This window comes from Pelodiscus sinensis, chromosome 5 (assembly GCF_052426305.1).
Source record: "Pelodiscus sinensis isolate ZL-2025 chromosome 5, ASM5242630v1, whole genome shotgun sequence".
NCBI classification, from domain to species: domain Eukaryota; kingdom Metazoa; phylum Chordata; order Testudines; family Trionychidae; genus Pelodiscus; species Pelodiscus sinensis.
In genome coordinates this window covers 9,008,808-9,029,912 of record NC_143056.1, presented here as the reverse complement: position 1 = coordinate 9,029,912, position 21,105 = coordinate 9,008,808, and the positions used below count along the sequence as shown (strand labels likewise).

The 21,105-nt window shown below is 47.7% G+C and overlaps 1 protein-coding gene across 7 annotated transcripts in view; it reads right to left on the bottom strand.

Moving 5' to 3' along the window:
* Positions 1-2,718: 2,718 nt before the first annotated feature.
* SAMD4A (sterile alpha motif domain containing 4A) overlaps positions 2,719-21,105 on the bottom strand; it is a 219,623-nt gene continuing 201,236 nt past the window's right edge. For 5 of the 7 annotated variants that reach the window (XM_075926233.2, XM_075926236.2, XM_075926234.2 and 2 more), the window contains 5 exons: positions 20,591-20,792; positions 19,697-19,823; positions 11,579-11,662; positions 8,132-8,224; positions 2,719-6,585 (listed from right to left, as the gene is read on the bottom strand). In XM_075926233.2, coding sequence (XP_075782348.1) covers positions 6,557-6,585; positions 8,132-8,224; positions 11,579-11,662; positions 19,697-19,823; positions 20,591-20,792 — 535 coding nt within the window. In that variant the 3' untranslated portion in view covers positions 2,719-6,556. The remainder of the gene's footprint in view (positions 6,586-8,131; positions 8,225-11,578; positions 11,663-19,696; positions 19,824-20,590; positions 20,793-21,105) is intronic. The other 2 variants (XM_075926235.2, XM_075926237.2) reach the window with 1 other exon arrangement.

Below are 21,105 nucleotides of genomic sequence, written 5' to 3'. Positions count from 1 at the left end.
GAATTGTTTATGGAAGGAAAAGGCCTTGCTCCTGGTTTTGGAGGGGGTGAAAAAGAACCTGGCTTTGGCCGATGGCGAAGGAGCAGGGCTGACGGCTGTGCAGATGGAGTCTCTGTGGGTGTGAGTTTCCCCCCACCTGGAAACTCTGGGGCACATCTGACCTCCCAGGTGCTGCCTCTGTGGAAAGGTGTGAGCCCGGCAAAACCGCATGCTCGCTATTCCGAATGGGAGGAGGCGGGCGTTCTGCAACCCCTGCACTTGGCAGAGCTGTGCTTTATTTGGGGGGAGCCCAGCCCCCATCCCTGGGCCATCGGGTAGGCTGATCTTCCTTGGCACCGACCCTCACACGCGCAAGCAGATACTATGCAGCCTGGACGGTGAGTGGGAGCAGTACGACTAGTCAATGAACTAAGGGTGGGCGCTGGCTGCCTGGACGCTGGCAGAGCTGCCTCGAGGATGGCCGGCTCCTTGCTTAGAACGCTTCTGTTTGGCCGGAGAGATTAGCGGGTCAGGTGGCCCTGACGGGTCCCACCTTTGCCAGGACAGGCCCCAGAACTGGGCAACAAGGAGGATGCCAATAGGGAAGAACAGCAAGTTTATAAATCCAGTAGGGCCCAGTGAGGGAAGAGCTGGAAAGCAGGACATTTTTCTACATGGGTGGCGGGGGTCACGTCTCGTCTCTGAGCCTCGGCTCCTTCACCTGTAAAAAGGAGGCTACTGCTGCCTCCTGCCTAGGGGTGTGGCAAGAGTCACTATGTAGGGGAGGGGAGGGGAAATCACACACCCTTCATGGATGGGGGGCACAGTTACCTCATGGAGCTACCTGCCTCTGGATCCCAGGGTTCCAGGTGCTGAAGGGCAGGACAGAGGGGGCTGCCTGTTCACCCTCCCCATGGAGTTTACAGTCCCTTTCCTGGGAAGGGGCTCCCAGCGGCTGTCCCCAGTAGGGCAGTATTTGGCTGAGGAATGGAGCAGCTGGTGGTGCTAGGGCCATGCAGCTCTTGCTTCCCCCTGGGAGCTGCAGAGTTTGGGGTTGTGCCCTGTAGACTTTTTTTCCGGCAGGAGACAGAGCCCCCTCCCCCATGCATGGACAGGGAGGAGCTATGCGAGCAGCACTGCATGCCGGTTTCTCCTCCCAAGTCCTCTCCAATGCGTTTGGCTGCAGAACAGGGACCTCCTGATTGTTATAATGAACTACCTGGTGCTTGCTGTGTGGAAGGTGAAGCAATACACGACTTTCGCACTCCAGCTGAGTCACTTGGCTAGACTGTGTCTCCCCTAAGCCCATGCACCTTTGTGGATACCTATCAGCATCCTCCAACGGAGGCAATGGGAGTTTAACCCAGGAGCTCCCAAGGTTGTGCATGGCTCAGGAGTCGGACCACCAAAAAGCCTCCTCTTTATCTGTTTCAAAAACTCATGACATGTAAGGCAGGCTGATGGGTTTGGAAAACCTGGCTCCTGACAATGGCTGCAGAAGACAGGGTTCATAGGAAAGCCGGCTGGCTGCTGGACTCGGATTAACAGAACCAGAACTTCCTGGGTTCTCATCATGCCTGGTAGAACTATTCACTTGTCTCTCTTTGGAGCAGAGGAAATTGATCTGGGCCTCATTTTCCCCATTTGCAGCTGGGGTTACTGCTAACTTTCCACACTGCCATTTATAAGCATTGAATCGCAGCTCCTCAAAGGTAGTTAGAGACCTAAATAATGAAATCAATGGGGGCTAGGCCTCTTAATACCTTAATCTGGGCCTACATTGCAACTGCAGGAACTCCTATACAAATGTTACAAAACCAAACAGTCGTTTTCTTTGTTCTTTTGGAGCCCTGATACTGGCCTTAGTGGGGAAAAAATTAAGAAACCAGATGTCACCTCCCCGACCCTTCCCCCTCAAAAAAAGACAACACACCCCAGTGTTACAAAACCTTGTATTAATCATCTCCCATCACTTTCAATATAATGTTGATATGAAATATAGCCATGATTCCTAGTTACATGGGAGGAAATGAGTAATAAATACATTGTAGCAAGTTTAAATCACAAGGGTGTTTCACTGGTAACAACATTTGAAAACTGTACACTTGCAAAGAACAGCATCTTCAAACATTAGTATTTCTTTATATCAGGAAGCTTTTACATGTAACAAACATGCTATTTCCATATATGACAAATTTAAAAAATATGCATTGCTTGGCAACATTAACTAGGCAAAAATATTTCTTTGTGCACTAACTTTATACAGAAAAAACAGGACTAACTGCATGCATGTACAATAAGGAGCTGCCAGAAGATGGCATGCAACAAAAGAAAGTTCAAAGCTTTTTAAAGTAAGCTTACATTTTGCATAAATACATAAGGGTTATATATTAATAAGGGAGGAAGTATTCTGTTTAACATTATTAACATTCCTGTTTTCTTCCTATTCCTCCCAGAGGAATACACATTCACCTTTAAGTAAAGATAAAGGAATACAAAAAATAAAACTCACTTTGCAAACTCTGATGACTTGTATAAAATCAACTTTAGTGTTATCATAACCGTGTGCAAATTATACTTCTGCAGGATCTACTTTTCATCAGGCACATTCAGAAAGCCAAAAAATGGGTCATGTTTTTGCACCCCATGATAGAGAAAGGTGACAATAGAACTATTCTTAAGTGCTGACTAAAATCGGAGCTCTGGGACACAGTACTAATTTCTAATGTGTATGGAACAGGGGTCTGCGTGATACTTGTTCTGCATTGTGCACGGAACTACTGTTCGTTCAGGTAGCAGAAAGCCTGTTGGTCACTGGAGAAAAATCCCTGGACTTCCACCCTCTGAGAAAAACAGGCTGATCTCCAGCTTAAGGTATTTGCATTACTACTTAAACGAAGGGCTTGTCGTGGAAGGGTCAGCTCATGGCACCTCAAAGGAAAATAACAAGAGTTTCCTCAGTGTCATGAAAACATGTCCCATACCAGGATGATGGGAGGATTAAAAGACTGTGTCCAACTGCAAAAATGAGCTGGGTTTGACAGCAGGGTGACATTGTCAGACCCCTTTCCCCACAGGCAAACGCTTGAGTCCGGCTGCAGAGGTGGAAGGCAGCACAAAACATCTTAGTCCAGCACCTATTCTGCAAAGAGTGTGCTTAGCTTTGAACCCATGCGGAAGTCCCCTGGAAGTCAGCAGAACTTAAGCACTTTCCAAGGAGGGGTGCCCTGTGATAAATCTGCCAGGCGCCTTGCGCATGTCAGACTCTCAGGGTCCTGTCGAGCTCAGCAGGGCAATTTATTGGGTGGGGAGAGACAGCCAAGCCTGACCTGTGCTCAAAGGAGAATAATTTTTGCAGTGTGGACGCAGCCAAGGACACTTGGATATGCAGAATTCATGAGCTTTTCAGTGCACACAGCACCACCCAGCAGACACAAGCTATTTTGTTTTTCTCGTCAGCTGTCATTCAGAAGTGAAACCCAAAGCAGCGAAAAACCATCAGCAGCATTTCATTCCTTGTACGTTTCAGCCTCTTGTATGTGTCTGCCCCCTACTGTTAATAAATGTAAGAAACTGCTAAGGATTAAAAGCACCAGTAAAACCTCATACATGATAATAGTGTAGCAAACTACTCTCTCTGTCAGAGATGCTTGCAGAGATACCAAGTACACACTGCTTTACTTAAAAAACAAACAAAAACATTTCTATGCAGTGAAATATTTGTTACTCTGAGATTTGAAATCATTTGATACTTGCTTATTATAAAACAGTTGCATTTGGGGTAAATGGGTAAATACAAAAAAGGCACTGCCGCTTTATTACTAAATATTTGACTTCACAGCCTTATGCATGCAACTGGTTTTCATAAATAAATTTATTTGACTTTAGGATTTGATTTTTAAATTGACCTCTACACCTGCACTCAATACAGGCCTCAAAACAAAGCGGGGAAGGACTTCCAAAATTTAATTGAAGCCACTTTTTAATTAAAACAAATAAAACCAGCAAAAAACACATCAAAGTCTATCATTAACCTATACAATGGAAAATAAGCTTAAAAAAAGAAAAGAAAAATTGAATTATGTGGTGGTTAATAACAGACATTATTATCATGGTTACCAGCCATAGGACGTTAATAAGTAATATATCCAAAATAATATATCTAATAATCAGATAACCTCTGTTTCTGTATTCAGCAAAGGAATAAATAGAATTTCAGATTTGTAAATACTTTGTCTTCCTTTCAAAAGATGCTAAGGTGATTGTGTTCACAAGTCATTTTCTGATGCTGCACATTGTATATAGCTATGAATGCTCAAGATGCAGCTCAGATTTCCTATACAATTTGTGTAACACTGCAGTTCATTATTCTCTTCAGTTATGTTGTTTTAAGCTCCTAACACATTCCAAAGTCCCCTCCTTTCATCTTCCTTTGTTTCTCCACCAAATCATGCTCAGTTACATTGTATCATGCATTCTGGTAAACAGGAAACCAAGAAATATCAACTTTATGTCCATCAGCATGAAAAACTGCATTTTGGCACTTTTGTTTTTATAAAGTTAAGTAAAAATGCTGCATCTAAATTGGATTTACAAACCCTATTGTACATGTAAGAACACCTCTTGGAAGCTGCAGTTTAGCCCTTATTCCCCCCTTTTAAAATAGTCACGTTGAAGGTTTGGCACTGAAAAGATTTGCTTCTTTTAGCAATTCCATAGCTACTTTCAGAGAATGTCAACTACCCAACCAACAGTAACTGGCAGAACTGATTTTTGAAGTATTGTATAGATTCCCATAGCCATGGCATGCACCAAGATTACTTTTCTTTATATAATAAAGAAAAACTGCATGCACCAAATCATTTCTTACTTACACCCATGAAAATCTGGAGTAACTCCACAAAAGCCAATGGAGATGCACTGGGGTAACCTGTTTTGTAAGTTAAACAAAACAAAAACCAGGCCCTCTGAATGTAAAACAAGCAAGGGGGATTCAGTAACATGTTACTAAAATATCAGAGGAAGATTCTGTTCTCCTTTGGGTGTAAATCTGCAGTTAACCCACTGAATTCAATGGAAAAACTATGGCGAGAGGCTGGTATGAAGGAGACTTGAGTCTGGCCCCCCACTCTCAGTTTAAACACTTGCTTGATGAAAGTTATATCAAATTCACACATGAAATGAACTAGGGCCATGCTTAGCTCTCAGTTATAAAAACCGTGTTATAGCTACAGTTCTGGGATGACAGCAGCATAGAGATGTGCATCCAAACTACTGTCTCTTAAATCTTTATTCCTCCCACATGTTGATCTTCCTTCCCTTCCATGTAATGTCCAGTTTAGCCAGCTTATTACCCTATGGCCACATGCACGCTTGTTATTTGTTAGGCTCAAGAAAAAGGCGGCAGTGTTTGTGTGCCAATATAAACACTGAACAGAGCGTACTCACTATTTATACAGAGAGCAGCAGCCCAGCACTACTTATATTTTGCTGCTCTCCTGCATGGTCCCTTAGCATAGGAAGCTCATGCTTTCCCTTCAAAACCTTCTCCACCTCTTCACCTCCTCTCATCATCTCCCTGGGCAAGAAAGTCCAACCCCTCACCCCCTGTAATGTAGCTGCCACACTTGTAGCTAGTTCAGAAAATGATCAAGTCAGTTTGGGATGTAGTGGCAGGTCTGTAAAAGCTATGATGCAGCATCTTTTAGGTATTCACATACACACACGCGCGCACACACACAAACAAGAAACAATTAACTGATCGTGCCTGCTCTCCACGTCCAATCACACATATGCCCGCCCACTCCCCAACATCCCTCACTCCCTTCTCTGATGTCCTTTCTGTCCCAGCTGGTAAGATTAAACCCCAAGGCCTGCCCCTAGACGCATAGCTTGTCTGCTATGTAAAATGCAAACCTGCTGCTATTAACAGAAGTAAAACAACAACAAAAAAATCCTTTACAACAGGCATACGAGACAAAGGCCCACCTGACATTTTCACACACTTATGTACCCTTTATATCTGCTTTTATGTAAACAGCACACAAATTGAAATTTAGTTGTTTTCCATTTCGTTGACAGGACGTTTGGTTGTTGGTGGTCTGACAGCACTGAAGCTCCAGCAGATGATATTTCAGCTCCAGTGAAATTTAAGAGTTGTAAACTCTGAACAATAAGTTATCCCCTTGGTTTTTGGTCACACGTGTGGTATTGGTTAATTTCTGCATTCAGAAACAGGGGTTGCCTTTGGTGCTCTCCATCCTCAGCCGGAGATGAACACCTCATTTGCCACCACACTGCTCCCCCTCCCCCCATGCTTTTCCTCTAGAGAGGATGTCATCATGGACCAAACAAAGTCCAATTCTAATGATATGTTCACAAGGACAATCTACACATTCACAAAATTAAAACGGGAGCGCGAGAGACAGACAGACAGACAGACAGACAGACAGACAGACAGACAGACAGAGAGAACGCAAAATCTCTTTGAGAATCCTGTGCAAGTCTGGAGACGGGTCCACTGGACCTGCAGCAGCCATTCTCACGGCCAGCGCTGTCACCGTTACACATTCATCTTCTATATTGTAGAGGTTCTGTCAACGCCGTCTGAAAGATGCAAGCCATAATTAGGGGGACATTGCTTCACACTGCCTGGCCTCAGTACTGCCACGATGGGCATGTTGCAATTTGAATCAACACAGCAGACTGGCCTGGATCAAATCATAAATCAAAATGTCAGGGAAATTCAAAACCAGTGGTTTATGTCCACCTAGCTGCCCTCCCTATCTGTGTGCTAGTCAGCAGGGCTCTGATACACTCCCTTGAGTTGTGAATATAATGTCCATATTGGTACGCAGGAAAAGCTCAAATGTACCTTTGCAATCTGCTCTGAGGCTATGTCTACACTGCAGAGTTTTTGCGCAAAAACTTGCGAAGCATCCACACCACACACACATTTTTGCGCAAGAAAATGTACAGTGAATCGACAGACCAGAGGGGGTTTTGCGGTGTAGTTATTCCCCTTTCTACGAGGAATAACTCCTTTTGGCGCAAGCGCTCTTATGCAAAAAGGTGCGTGTGGACAGGAAACAGGGTTTTTTTGCACAAAAACAGCCTACCGGAAGATGCACAGGTGCCCTGGTGGCCATTCTGTTCATGGCAATCACAGCTTTCTTGCAAGAGAGCATCCACGCAGTCTGGATGCTCTCTAGTGCAAAAGCACATCGCTTTTCCGATGCGCTTTTGCAGTGTGGACACGCTCTTGCACAAGAAGCCTGCAGTGTAGATGTAGCCCAAGTGAGGGAGCTGCGTAGTGCTGCTGTTCCGGGAGCAGCCCAAGGAATGCAGTGTCACTCCCAATGCATGCCCTGGTCCTGTGCTCCAGGAAGGGAGGAAGCACAATTTGCCCATTTCTTGTTCCTGTTTGCTCAGAGGAAACTGCTTGCTTGGCGGCTTTCCCCACTGCTCCCATTGGCTGGAATCATGGCCAATGGGAGCAGCAGGGGTGGTGGTGCCTGGGAGTGGAAAGAGGCATGGAGCCAAATAAATGCTCCTGCCGAGACCCTGCACCTTCAGCCTGCTCTAGCATCCTACCTCCCACCCAGACCCCCCTCGGCCTGTTCTAGCACCCTACCTCCCACCCAGACACCCCTCGGCCTGTTCTAGCACCCTACCTCCCACCCAGATCCTGCACCCCTACTCCCTCCTGTTTGCCACTTTCCACCCCTACCCTCTGTTTTTTCAAATGCTCCAGTACTAAGGCAAGCAAGTGAAAGGAACAATAAGACGGGGAGGCAAGAAATACCACAGAGGCAGCATTAATGCCACGCTTGAGGAAAGGCCCTGTGAGGGGCTGAGCGCGATCAGCTCCATCTTATCTCAGTGGGGCTCCTTGAACAATTCACAGGGGCCAGGACCGAGGCGTCTGGGGATAAATTCTCCTCAGTTAATTTCTGGCCTCCTCTCTTCCTCAGGGTTCCTGACAGCCTCCGGGTAACGTGTGGTTCCCAGCTCTTCTCAAGCAAGGCCCTGTCCCTGCACGGCTCAGAAGTCGGGGGAGTTGGGAATTTGGGGGTGGGGAATGCGAGAGTTTGATCCGAAAACTCCTCAGGGAGGTGTGATGTCTCAGCAAGGCCTTAATGAGCCAACTGACCAGTCAGAAAGCGCTGAGAGGTATGCGTGGGCTTAGCGCGCCTGCTCCCTCCAATGAAATCCACGGGGCCTGGGACACTCCACGCACAGCTCTCTGCAAGGGGATGAAGCACGGAAAGAAAGAACGACAATGAAAAGCCGTGCTGAGGCTTCATGCTGCGGAAGGGTTTTTAACCAGACATGAGTTATGACAAACGCATTGGGAGGGGAGGGGGGGACATGCCGTACTTGAACAGCTATTTGTTGACACGGCTCCTCTGTGCTCCGCCACGCACAGACGTGTGAACGCATTAGGACGGTTTTCAGGAACACAACCACAGGCTTTGGGCGAGGGAACATTTCCATGGGAGATAAATATATAACATTTCCAACCCCACCTGGAATTAGGGACCTAGATGCCAAAGATGGGCATGAACGGAAACATCAGATCAACCTGCTTTTGCGACCCACCCCCTTCTAAGCTGGGTGCAGCGTGGATCCAAATTCAGCGGCTGGCTCATCTTTTGAATGGGCCGAGCCCAAACCTGGATGCAAATTAGGGAGGTTAGGATTTAAACGCAGAGCTGCTGGAACCTGCAGGACTGAGCCAGACTGCCTGCACACCGGCTCCCAAAATACTTTAAATGCAGAGTCACGGGGGGAGGGTTTGCGGGCTGCCGCTTCTCGGTTAACCGTTTAACGGGCTACGCCGCTACGTCCCTAAGGCGCTGGGAAGTTCAGGTCCAGGTTACAGCATTGTTCTAGCTCCTCCCTAGCACAGGCACAGAGGGATATCAGGCTCGGATGTGCTCCTGTTCTGGGAGGAGAACATGAAGGGTTGGCCGCGGGGCGGCTCCTGCTGCAATACTGTGCCTCATGCTGCCTTGAGTGTCAGAGCTGACACGCGAGTGATGCAAAGCGACTGAGAACGATGCCTTGGAGAGCCCGCAGGGAGACCCCAGGCCCACTCAGAGCAGGGAATCAGGCTGGTGCTGCAAACGTTAGCGGCAATCATCCCAGAAAAGCAGCAGCTCCCCTTCCAACCTCGCCCCGGCATCATCCCACATAATGCAGCCCATTTAGCGCATGAGCTAGACCGAGGAAATACCTAGGAGGGCTGCCGGAATGAGCTGACTTTTAAGAGACACGGCAGCTGCTGTCAAGACACTGGGCCGTTTTGTTACAAGTCTAGAGCTATGCATAAGGGCAGCAGCCCTGCATACCACAGCCCACCACATTACTGACTTTGGCAATGGCCAAGCGAGCTATTCCTAACCCGGGGCCCGACACACAGCGCTCCCTGTTCCCCTACGCAGCTCACCGTGGAAATCGCTTCAGACTGATGCAGCTGTTCACCTAGCTGCCATGTGAAGGCTCAAAACAAACAGGTTTGTTAAAGCTCCGCTTCGTTTGTGTGTGGAAAGCTATTTATAGCTTTGTGTGTGAAAAGCCGTTTTCGTGTAGCGAGGCCTGGGCCAAGGCCATGTGGGTCAAATCCCTAACTGGCCCAGCTCCGCCGGAGCATCTGCCCCTCTCCTCATGATAAACTGCCAGGCAGCAGCTGCCAACAGGGTGTCTCTGCCCTCCAGACCCTAGAATTGGCTACCCGCCCCTCCATGCCAGTTTGACACAGGCCATCGGTTTCTGGGCATGCTGCACAAACTCGTCATTTGATGGGCGGGTTTTCGGCAGCGATTGCTTGGCACATTCTCTGTCCGTGGGTAGTTTTTTGGCAGGCAGGTGGCTCACTGCTAACAGCACCTGGCACAATTGTGCAGGGAGGTTGCGTGTTTTTCCCCCTCTAAATCGAAATTAAGCGAGTCACAAAACCCGTGTGTGCTGCGAGACAGTCGGGTCTTCCTCTAGCTTTCGCCAGGCCCTGGCCCAGCTGAGACATCCACTTTTCTACTAAGCTGTTGGTTCTGTGAGTGAGCCCATTGGTCTATTTTGTCCGTCAGCTGTGTCCTCTGTGATATCTACACAGTGAGCCGGGGGGACGGGAACTCTTGTCTGTGTTCTGCCTGGTGTCTAGCACAAAGGAGCCTTGATCCTGGAGGCATTGCCATGACGACAGCAGGCGGAGTTTTCTCAGCAAAGATCACACACCTTGCCGTTGCCAGAACCCAGCCTGAGCCAGAACCGTTAAGGGCCGGTGGAAGATGCATCTATGTAGGATTCAGTTATCACAGTCGACTAGGTCAGGCAGCTAATGCAGCTCTCCCAGAAATCAACCCCTGGCATCCGATCCCTGAGGAGAATTCCCGTTTGCTGGGAAACTGACGGCAATTAGTCTGTAGGGCACCCAGGCTCTGTGGGGACCGGCGTTGTAGAAAGGCACAGGATAAAAGAACCGTGGCTGTATTTGGACTTACACTGGACTGAGTGGTGCTCGGCTGTAAAGGCCACATGGGAAGCCCAAGTTTCACTAACCCGTCCCTGCCGCCATGTTGGCAGGCTCTTGTGGTGATATAGAAACAGGGCACTGGAACGGGGGAGGCAAGGGGCCATGGCTCCCTCACTTTTTGCCATGGGCTCCGCCCCTTCCCCTATTTTTCCCCTAAGGCCCTGCTCCTGACCAGGCTGGAAGCTGGAGACTGCCTGGGGTAAATGTGGCCTGGGGTGTGCGTGCAGCTGTGGGGAGCTGCGGACCCTTCACAACCCTGTGGAGGGCCCCTGGGGGCAAGGACATGGGCAGGGGGCTGCTCGTGGCTCCCCCCCCCCCAGGAAATTGGAGGGTTGCAGGCTCTCTGGCCAGGCTCTGATTTCTCACTTGGCCAAAGGAAGAGAAGGGGCAGGGTGGGGTCTCATCCCCTCTCCCCCTTTTAGACAGAATCCATTGCCCCTGCCTAGATGCTCAATCCATACACAGGGCCGGCTCCTCAGCTGTGTAAATCAGCCTTGATCGATTCACTTCCATGCCAGTTTACGCCAGAGAACGGTCTGGCCTTTAGAGCCCAACCCTGCCTCCATTTTAGTCCCTATGCCAAAACTCCCACCGCGTGCCCCTAACAAATGCCCCGATTTTCCGGGGTGCTCAGCACAGTCAATTCCCAGTAACGTCAGTGGGAGTGGCAGGTGCTCAGAACGGTTTTCTCATATCGGCGCCTAAACAAGTCACCATTTAGGGCGGGGCAGCGTAACACCTCCTTTCTCCTCACCAGCCTGTTGGCGGTGGGCACCTCCCAGAGCGTGCCTTGACTGCTGGCTCTCTTCCATTCCTTTTATTGGCTCCTTTTTCAGTCGGGCATGCTGCCCAGACGCCCTGAAGGCAGAAGTGCCTCTCCCTGCTGCTCAGCAAGGTAATGGGGAGCATTGACAAATTCATCCTACCACAAGGTCTCCTCCTCTCCCAGTCAAGAGGACGGTAGCGGTGACAGACAGCCTCCAGGAGACGAGGAAAGAATTAAAAAAGGGGACTCCTCCTGGACGGTGTCAAAGACCCAGCGGCGCACCGCAGAAGCACACTCACCCCCCAGCGCATGTTCTGTCATACTCAGGCACAACGACTCCAGCCTATTGTTGATGTCAGGTTCTGTCACTGGTACCTGGAACTCTGCAAAGGAAGCAAAACGTGTTAGTCTGGCAGAAGCAGTCGCAACCCACCAAAAGGGTAAATACAATAGCTGGGCGGGTGGGGACCTGTTCTGCTTTGACAAATGCCCTGTGAATGTCTGAAAACCGGAGCGTTACTTTGCTTGTCCCTCTGACAAAAGCAATCGAACTTTCATTCCCAAATAGATGCTGGATGCGGGTGTTTTTATGCTCCTTTATAGGTGCAAACGTATTGACTTTCTTACACAGGCACTAGGGATGCAACAGAGTAACCGGGTAACGGATAAGCTGATGCTTATAGCTTACTGGCACTCGTTACATTCTTCATAGGCTGTTGGGAGCTGCGGCAGCCGCACGGGACCAGGAGTTCTGGCCCCGGCAGCCCTGAGGGACTAGGAGTCCCGGTGGCCCTGTGGGTCCAGGAGCCGTAGATGCTGCAGGCACCCTGGGAGTCCTGCAGGGCCGGGAGCTGTGGCAGACCCTGTGTGTGGGGGGAAGGAGCCGCAGTTAACAGTGTAACCGATAGAATTTCTATCAATTACACGGTTTATATTAAAAAAAAATGTTTACATCCTTAACATTCCCACACTTGTGTAAAACTGTTCACCATCATTTTTTTTTATTGTTGCACACAATCCCAGCTGTTAGCTAATGTCACCGATGAAGATTTACACATTTGCAGCTTGGGACGGTCTCTGTTACGTGTTCATACAGGCGCCAAGCACAGTGACCTCTATGTGCTACCCTAATGATGATAATTAATAATGATTAGAGGCTTGATTTCAGAGGAGCCACTGCAGGGCAAGGCAATGAATGATAGGAGGCAAGACTTTCGAAGGAAATACCCAGCACAATTATAGCAAAACACTCAAATCTATTCGTAATCCAGTAACTCGGTTTTACTCGTTTGAACTGAAACAACAGGGCTAACTCCACCCTTTACTTGAAGATTTAGGGCTACACAGACAGGTTAAAAGATTTTCCTTCCGTTAATTCCTCAAATACCTTTAAGAATCTGGGTCTTGGCCGATATACAATGGGGCGATAAACTATTTTATAGGACTGATAAACCAGGACCAGGATTTCAAACCTGCTAACTTCTAGCAAGGATTTTTTTTTTTTTTTTTTTTTTTTTAAATGGGCAGACTTTTCTTTAGCAGCACTTTCACCATTAGAAACAACAGGTCTGAACCTCCGTTAGTGGAAATCAGGAGGATTTCAATGGAGCTCCACCAGAGATAAACTGGTGTAAGTGAAAGCTTTAAATGCTGTATGAGAAAGATGTTCAAGTGGTTTGAACCCCCCTCCCCCACAAAGAAAGGGGCTTTGCAAGGCCGACGAAGAAAGACAATAAAATGTCTCTGTAATGAAGGTGTGGCTCCAAAGTTGACTGTAAAGGCAGCCTGTTGAAGGAATTGTGAAATGCCAGAGCAGGGCAATACTGACAGAGCATCAGCATCCTCTAAGTGGCAGGTCTGCTAACTTCTGAACAGAATAGTTTGTGTGCAGTGCAGGGCCTCAGAGCTGCATGAATCAGAACTCCCGCATCCGATCATCTGTGAACCCCGCGCTCAGGCGTCAAAAGGCAGCGCTGAGGCACAGCCGTCGGAGGAGGTATTCTAGCTGATCCTCTTATCCCCAGGGCCCTAGAGTTCTGTGGACTGGGTCAGGAGTGACAGCGCAGGCCTTAAAGGGAACACTACAGGCAACTGCTGAGCTAGTTTCCCCTGGGGAAATACATGGCTTGAGCGTGGATTGTTTTGAGGTTAAGGCCCTGGAACAGGACTCTCGCGCACTGGGTTCATTTCCACAGATTCTCTGCATGACATGGAGCGAGTCATGTAGCTCCAGCGCCTCAAAGTTTCCTAACTTCTGCTGCACTCCATAGGAAGAGGTAGCCTACGTACCTCTGAGGATCAGTGGCCGGCTTCCCTGTGCCTCTTCTTTGTCTACCTTGCCTAGTTAGACTGGAAGTGCCTTGCGGCAGAGACTCTGCCTTAGCATGCACTTTGACAGACCCTAGCACAATGGGGCCTGATTTTAACTGCGACCTTCATGCGTTACTACAATGCAAATTAGGGATGTAAGCGACTAGTCGACTATCTGATAAGCAAATGCTTATTGGGTAGTCGAGTAGTGACTCGACCAGTCGCTTCCCGCCCCCCTTGCTGCCTGTATCAGAGAGAGGCAGCAAGGGGAACAGGAGCCAGTACTGGGGGGAACCAGCTTTAAGTTGGTTCCACCCAGCACCATCTCCGCGGGGGACAGGGGAGGCAGAGGCAAACCTGCTTGCGCCAGTTCCCACTGCAGGCGCTTCTGCTTTTGAAATGTACAAGAGCCCTGTGAGTCTCTTGTACATTTCAAAAGCAGAAGTGCCGCAGGGAGCGTGGGGTGACCAGGGACTCAAGCAGTCCCCGCTTGTCCTGTGCTCTCTTTGGCACCCCCCACCCTTGTATGGGAGGCAGCAAGGGGGGGACAGGAGCTGGTGCCGCGGGGAGCTGGCTTAAAAGCCAGTTCTCCCCAGCACCATCTCTGGGATGCCGCTTGTCCTCCGCTGCCTCTGTCAACTGGAGTATTGTGTCCAGTTCTGGCCACCGCATTTCAAGAAAGATGTGAAGAGACTGGAAAGAGTCCAGAGAAGAGCAACAAGAATGATGAAAGGTTTAGAGAACATGAGCTATGAGGGAAGACTGAAAGAATTGGGCTTGTTTAGTTTGGAAAAGAGAAGACTGAGAGGGGACACGATAGCCGTTTTCAAGTACCTAAAAGGGTGTCACAAAGAGGAAGGAGAAAAATTGTTCTCCTTGGCCTCTGAGGATAGGACAAGAAGCAATGGGCTTAAACTGCAGCAAGGGAGGTTTAGGTTGGACATTAGGAAAATCTTCCAAACTATCAGGTTGGTTAAACACTGGAATAAGTTGCCTAGGGAGGTTGTGGAATCTCCATCTCTAGAGACATTTAAGAGCTGGGTAGACATCTATCAGGGATGATCTAGATGGTGCTTGGTCCTGCCGTGAGGGCAGGGGACTGGATTCGATGACCTCTTGAGGTCCCTTCCAGTTCTAGTGTTCTGTGACTGCAGCCTTCCCTGCATCTTGCACCTGCAGGGACTGGGTGTCACTGGCTCTAGCCAACTCTGCTGTCATGGCTCCGCTCCCTCACTTCTGTGACCATGTGGCTGCAGAGAGCTCCCTGCACTGTCAGTAGGAGCCATACAGCAGCAGGCTGGCCTCCCTGCAGTCGGGGGCATGTCCCCGTCCTTGCTGTCCGGGCTGGGGGGGACTCTGTTCTATTACTCGATCCTCTGCATTCTCCACACCCCTTCTTTGTGCCCCAGCATGAGATCCAAGGGGGACAAGGAAGGGGTGGGGAGCAGCTCAGATAATGGGGTTTTGGATAGAGAGTACATTGGAATTGATAATATTACTCATATTTATGCTCCAGAACAAAAGCGTTTTATGCCTAAAACAAAAGTCATTGATAATACTGCTTATGCCTGGGTGAGACGTACTTTGTGTCAGGATGACTGAATTTGCCATAGGGTCTGTAGAGACTGGGGCTTGATTTTGTGATGAACTTGAAAGCTGCATGTAGGGCAAAATGAGAAACGCCTCTTTGCCAGGGACAGGAGGGCTGTAATGCTTGTCTGTACATATGACAGAAGTGAAACTAAAAATAAGCCCCATTGCTGGGGTCATTTGAAACCAGGCTGGACAAAGCCTCGGAGAACAGAAGGTGTAGGTCCCTTATGAGGGCTCTTTCTCCCTTCCTCTGACGCATCATGTGTTACTGTGGAGATCTGGGCTGGTTCCCAAGAGATGACCGAGGCATGACCTAAGAGGTCTTCTCCAACTTTAACTTCTCTGATTCATATGCTCATAAATATAACCAGCAGGAGAGACACCCACCACACGGCTTAAAAGGAATGTGATCTTGACTTCAATGGATTGAGGATATCTAGCATTTTACAGGAGCAGTATCCAGATTATTTAGGCTTGCAAATTAGGTGACTGGAAATTAAGGACAGGCGGTGACCCCAACAGCTTTGAAGATGAATTAGGAGAACAGCCCACTAATTTATATGACCTGCTCTCCATCAGTTTGTATTAATCCCAGTTTAAAGATTCACAAGACAAAGATGCTGGTAGTATTGCTTTAAATCCCTCCTGGACAATCATCTATATGCATTCCTAGTTCAGGTGATAGTTTAGTCCCTAGTAGAAACTAGTTTGGGTGTTATTTTTAAATAATTCATAAATATAGACCCAATGTTCTGCCCTCAGATGTTTGTGCTCGGCTTGCAGAAGCTGAGGGAATATACTAGGCAAGAAATTGGCACCAAATTATTAATTATTATTATTATTACAGGTAGTCCCCGGGTTACGTACAAGATAGGGACTGTAGGTTTGTTCTTAAGTTGAATTTGTATGTAAGTCGGAACTGGTACATATTGTAGGGGAAACTCTAGCCAAACATTTCTCCAGAGCTCAGTTTTATTCTCCCACACCTCACTCCCCTCAGTCCTTTATTCTCAAGCTGAGGTGTCTGCTGAGAAAAGCCGCTACGCGTCTCCCTGGTCTGCTGGGGAGGGCGCTAGCTTCGCGTCTCCCTGGTCTGCTGGGGGGAAGCAGCTAGTGCGGGGTTGCCTCACCCCGTTTGTAAGTAGGGATCCGATGTAAGTTGGATCCATGTAACCCGGGGACTGCCTGTATTAAATTTAGCATTTGTGGGATAGTTTTGGCTCGTTTTTTATGGCTTTATTCTTAATTTAAACAATCCCTTTAGATTCCTCTCCTCTGTCGGCCCCCCTCCCAGGGTAGGCCCCTCCTGCTGGATTCTCTGCAGGAGGGGTTTGAGTAGCAGAAAATAGGAATCCCACAGATCCATGAGAAAGGAAACGGAGGCTGAATGCTACAAAGCCAGCAGAGTTAGATCAGCTGTGTTTTCACCCCATGGAGTACTTTACTTGAACAAACAGACCAGCTTTGTTTTGACTGAACAGACGTCAACATTAAATGTATCTCATCAAGTTTACATTAATGAGATGTAAGAAATAAGGCTGCCTAGATGTTATTGTGGCTCTAATATTCAGACCAAGGAGAGAATCAGGACTCCTGCGTTGCAATTTTAGCTTTGCCACCAACTTGTGATATGACTTTAAGGCAACTCAGTTAATTTCTGTGTTCAGTCTCCCCTGTAAGTAAGGGGATTGTTGTGGAAATTAACTCGCTAGTGTTTTGAGAAAAGTGTTGAATAAATGCAAAATATTAATAATAATACAGGTTGAACCTCTCTAGTCTGGCACAGTCTCGTCCGGTAACATCCATGGTATGGTATGATTTTAGTTAGCAAGATGTCCACTTATCCTGGGTGTGGCTAAGTTTCCCGCAGTCCCATAAAGTTTGTTTACAGCCACCAGTCCTGGCTCTCAGTATTCTGTGCTGTTTAGCCCTAATTTATCTCTAGGGCTGTGTCTAGACTGGCAAGTTTTTCCGCAAAATAATGTGATTTTGCGGAAAAACTTGCCACCTGTCTACACTGGCTGCTTGAATTTCCGGAAAAGCACTGACAATCTCAGGTAAGATCGTCAGTGCTTTTCCGGAAATACTATGCTGCTCCCGTTTGGGCAAAAGTCTTTTTCCGAAAAACTTTTGTGCAAAAGGGCCAGTGTAAACAGCACAGTAGTGTTTTCCGCAAAAAAGCCCCGATCGCGAAAATGGCAAATCGGGGCTTTTTTGCGGAAAACCGCATCTAGATTGGCCATGGACGCTTTTCCGCAAAAAATGCTTTTGCAGAAAAGCATCCAGCCAATCTAGACGAGCTTTTCCGAAAATGCTTTTAACGGAAAACTTTTCCGTTAAAAGCATTTTCGGAAAATCATGCCAGTGTAGACGTAGCCTAAATGTCTTGCAAGAGCTCAGTGAGCAGTGGAAGTGATGGTAATGTTGCTAGATAATATTGACCTCCCGTGGTTCAGCAAATTCTCTGGTTCGGCATTGGTCAGGTCCTCAGGGTCCCAGACTAGAGAGGTTCAACCTGTACTAAATAAATATATACTTTTCTTGGCTACCCGATCCATATTTTCTGGCAATGCCACTGTTCAGTCTTCTAAAGTCCTCATCACCTGCAGGCTAACATGCAAGAAGAACCTAGTTATTATTCTGTAATATTTACCAAACTCTGCCATTACACTGGGATTTGGATGATTCATAGAGGCAGTTCCTGCAACAAGAGGGCTTGCAATCTAGAACAGACAGTCGTGGACACGATACACAAGAAGGCTCGAAGGAGGCTCATGCTGAAACAATGGTGCAAGTTTCTGATGCAGTAAACTCCTTTTGAATGAGATTTGTTTCTGTGGCGAATTATTGCTGGAACAATGTAGATTATTAATACTCCCATACATAAGCAGCAAGGCTGCATTTAAAAGATAGTGGAGCAATATACATATAATTATACCCCAAGGATCTGTTCTAGGACCGTTCAACATTTTTATTAATGACCTGGATGAGGGGATGGATTGCACCCTCAGCAAGTTTGCAGATGACACTAAGCTAGGGGGAGAGGTAGATACGCTGGAGGGCAGAGATAGGGTCCAGAGTGACCTAGACATATTAGAGGATTGGGCCAAAAGAAATCTGATGAGGTTCAACAAGGACAAGTGCAGAGTCCTGCACTTGGGACAGAAGAATCCCAAGCATTGTTACAGGCTGGGGACCGAATGGCTAAGTAGCAGTTTGGCAGAAAAGAACCTGGGGATTCCAGTGGATGAGAAGCTGGATATGAGTCAACAGGGCGCCCTTGTAGCCAAGACAGCTAATGGCATATTAGGTTGCATTAGGAGAAGCATTGTCAGCAGATCCAGAGAAGTGATTATTCCCCTTTATTCGGCTCTGGTGAGGTCACATCTGGAGTATTGTGTCCAGTTCTCAGCCCCCCACTGGAAAGGATGTGGATGCACTGGAGAGGGTCCAGTGGAGGGCAACCAAAATGATGAGGGGGCTGGAGCGCATGACCTATGAGGAGAGACTGAGGGATTTTGGTCTGTTTAGTCTGCAGAAGAGAAGAGTGAGGGGGGATTTGATAGCAGCCTTCACCTACCTGAAGGGAGGTTCCAAAGAGGATGGAGAGAGGCTGTTCACATTAGTGACGGATGGCAGAACAAGGAGCAATGGTCTCAAGTTACAGTGGGAGAGGTTTAGGTTGGATATTAGGAAAAATTATTTCTCTAGGAGGATGGTGAAGCACTGGGATGGGTTACCTAGGGAGGTGGTGGAATCTCCATCCCTAGAGGTTTTTAAATCTCAGCTTGACAAAGCCCTGGCTGGGTTGATTTAGTTGGGATTGGTCCTGTCTCTTCCAGCTCTATGATTCTATAATTAAGCTATGCTAGAAAAATGCACTAAAGACTCAGAGCTTTTCCCTCTGGATTCAGATGGACATTCAGCAAACCAAAAAGAATGACAGGATGTTCTTACACATGGAAGGGTATTTAAAGCACGCAAGGAAACAATTAAAATCCCCAATGTGTTGAAATTTTGCCTCAGACTGTAGATCTTAAAAGAATTTCCCTAAAATGCATGAAGTCATTTCTCTTCTGCCCTGGATTTTCCAGTCCATGTAAAAGCAAAAAAAGGTGATCCAAGAGTTACCACATTCCCCATGTAACACAAAGCCTTGCAGAAGGAAGCTATGCTGAGCACTAGCACCGTCAGTCTGTTATATATAGCGTCCAAATCCCTCCAGAGAGATCTCTAGTTTAATCAATCCAGTAATCTGACTAGCGTCAAAAAATATCATGGTCAGATTGTAAAAGACTCAGCTTGCATAGTCTGGCTTGCTGCCATTCCAGCACAGTTCATGCTTGCAATGCACAGGTTAAAAAAAGAAAGCTTTCTATAAGCACTCAAGAATGCATTGTGACATTTGAGGTTAAGCGTTTGTAGGCAGGGTTCACTAGTGCAGCTATTTTAATGTACTGTACTCTTGGATGACAAGGGGATGAATAAGCAAAAGACAAACGGCTTCTTCCTACCTGGCTGCTGAAACATCAGCATGGTCTGTGGGGACGTGTGGACGGGCAGCGAACGTGTCCTCTGCACTGAGCTATGAGTCCGGCTTGGCATGCTGTTACTCCCCCCAGGGTTTGCAAACCAGAGATTCTATGGGAAACAAACACACCGACAGACACTGTAAAACAAATGCCAGAGCCATGCTAATGTAGGACACAGCTGTGTGTGTTAAAAACCTCAACGCCCTGCATGCTAATGCTTTTCTGATCTCCCCACCCTTACACCTTCTAGTCACCTGGTCACGCTCTCCCTATGAAGGGCTTTTTCTGCCAGCGACACTTTGTCTTTGAGCGATGTATTTATTAAAAAAATCAACAACAAAAAAACCTTGGCTCGTTTCTCTTTCTCCTTTCCTCTCAAAAGCCTGATTTGTCCCTCTCTCCCTACTCGATTTGTCCCTTTTCAGTACCCCTCTACACCGAGAAGAGCGAAAACAGGAAATGCCTGCAGACTGTTCTCACTGGGTTTGCGTGTAATAAAAAAAAGTATCCAGACATATTAGTCAGATGAGGAAATTCAGAAAAATCGTTCCACTCTAACCATAGCAGACAGCTCATTAACTGCTTTCTTTAGAGGCAGTTTTCTTTTTAGCTATTGGGGAGTTAATAGCTACACTGGGACCAATCCCTTGCAATGTATACGTGCCTGATAATGATAAATCCTGTGAACCCGCCCACCTGACTAAACTGGCAATTGGGGGGCTCAGTGCCATGCCGTAGGTGCTCAGCATCTTGCCTGGATGCGAACCAACGTATTTCTCGCCATGCACAAAAAATATGGACCCTCCTCTGCAATTAACATCGGTCCTGCAGCTCTGCTGGTCTGAAATGCAACCACACAGACAGACTAAGACACACCTGTCTTCCTTGTTTCAAGATGGTTGGGTTGGCAGCTGTACTGCGTTGTGCGGCACCTAGGAGTCCACTGGGGCCCAAAAGACCCAGCCGGGTGGGGGGGAGATTCCGGGAAGGAATTTGGAACTGGCGCGGGTTCCGTCTGCCCATTCCTGCACCTACAGATCCAGCTGTTGGTAAGGAGTTCGACTGGCCAAAGCCTCGACTGGAAAGAGGAAAAAAAACCAGGTCTGAACATTCACAAGCCAGCCTTTCGAAATGCAGCCATGAGCGCACTCCTAAATACTTTCAGAAAAATATGCAAATGGGATGTGATTAGTACAGATTAAAACGGGATTTAGAAATCAGTGCGGCCTAACAAGCGCTAGCCTGGATCCTTCTCCCACGAAAATCAATGGAAAAACTCACTGACTTCAGCGTACTAGAACAGGGCACCTTATTGCCACATTAGCCAAAGTGTCTTACCAAGGACTGCCACAGGAGGGAACATATTTGCTTTCACTAGATTCAGAGGACAG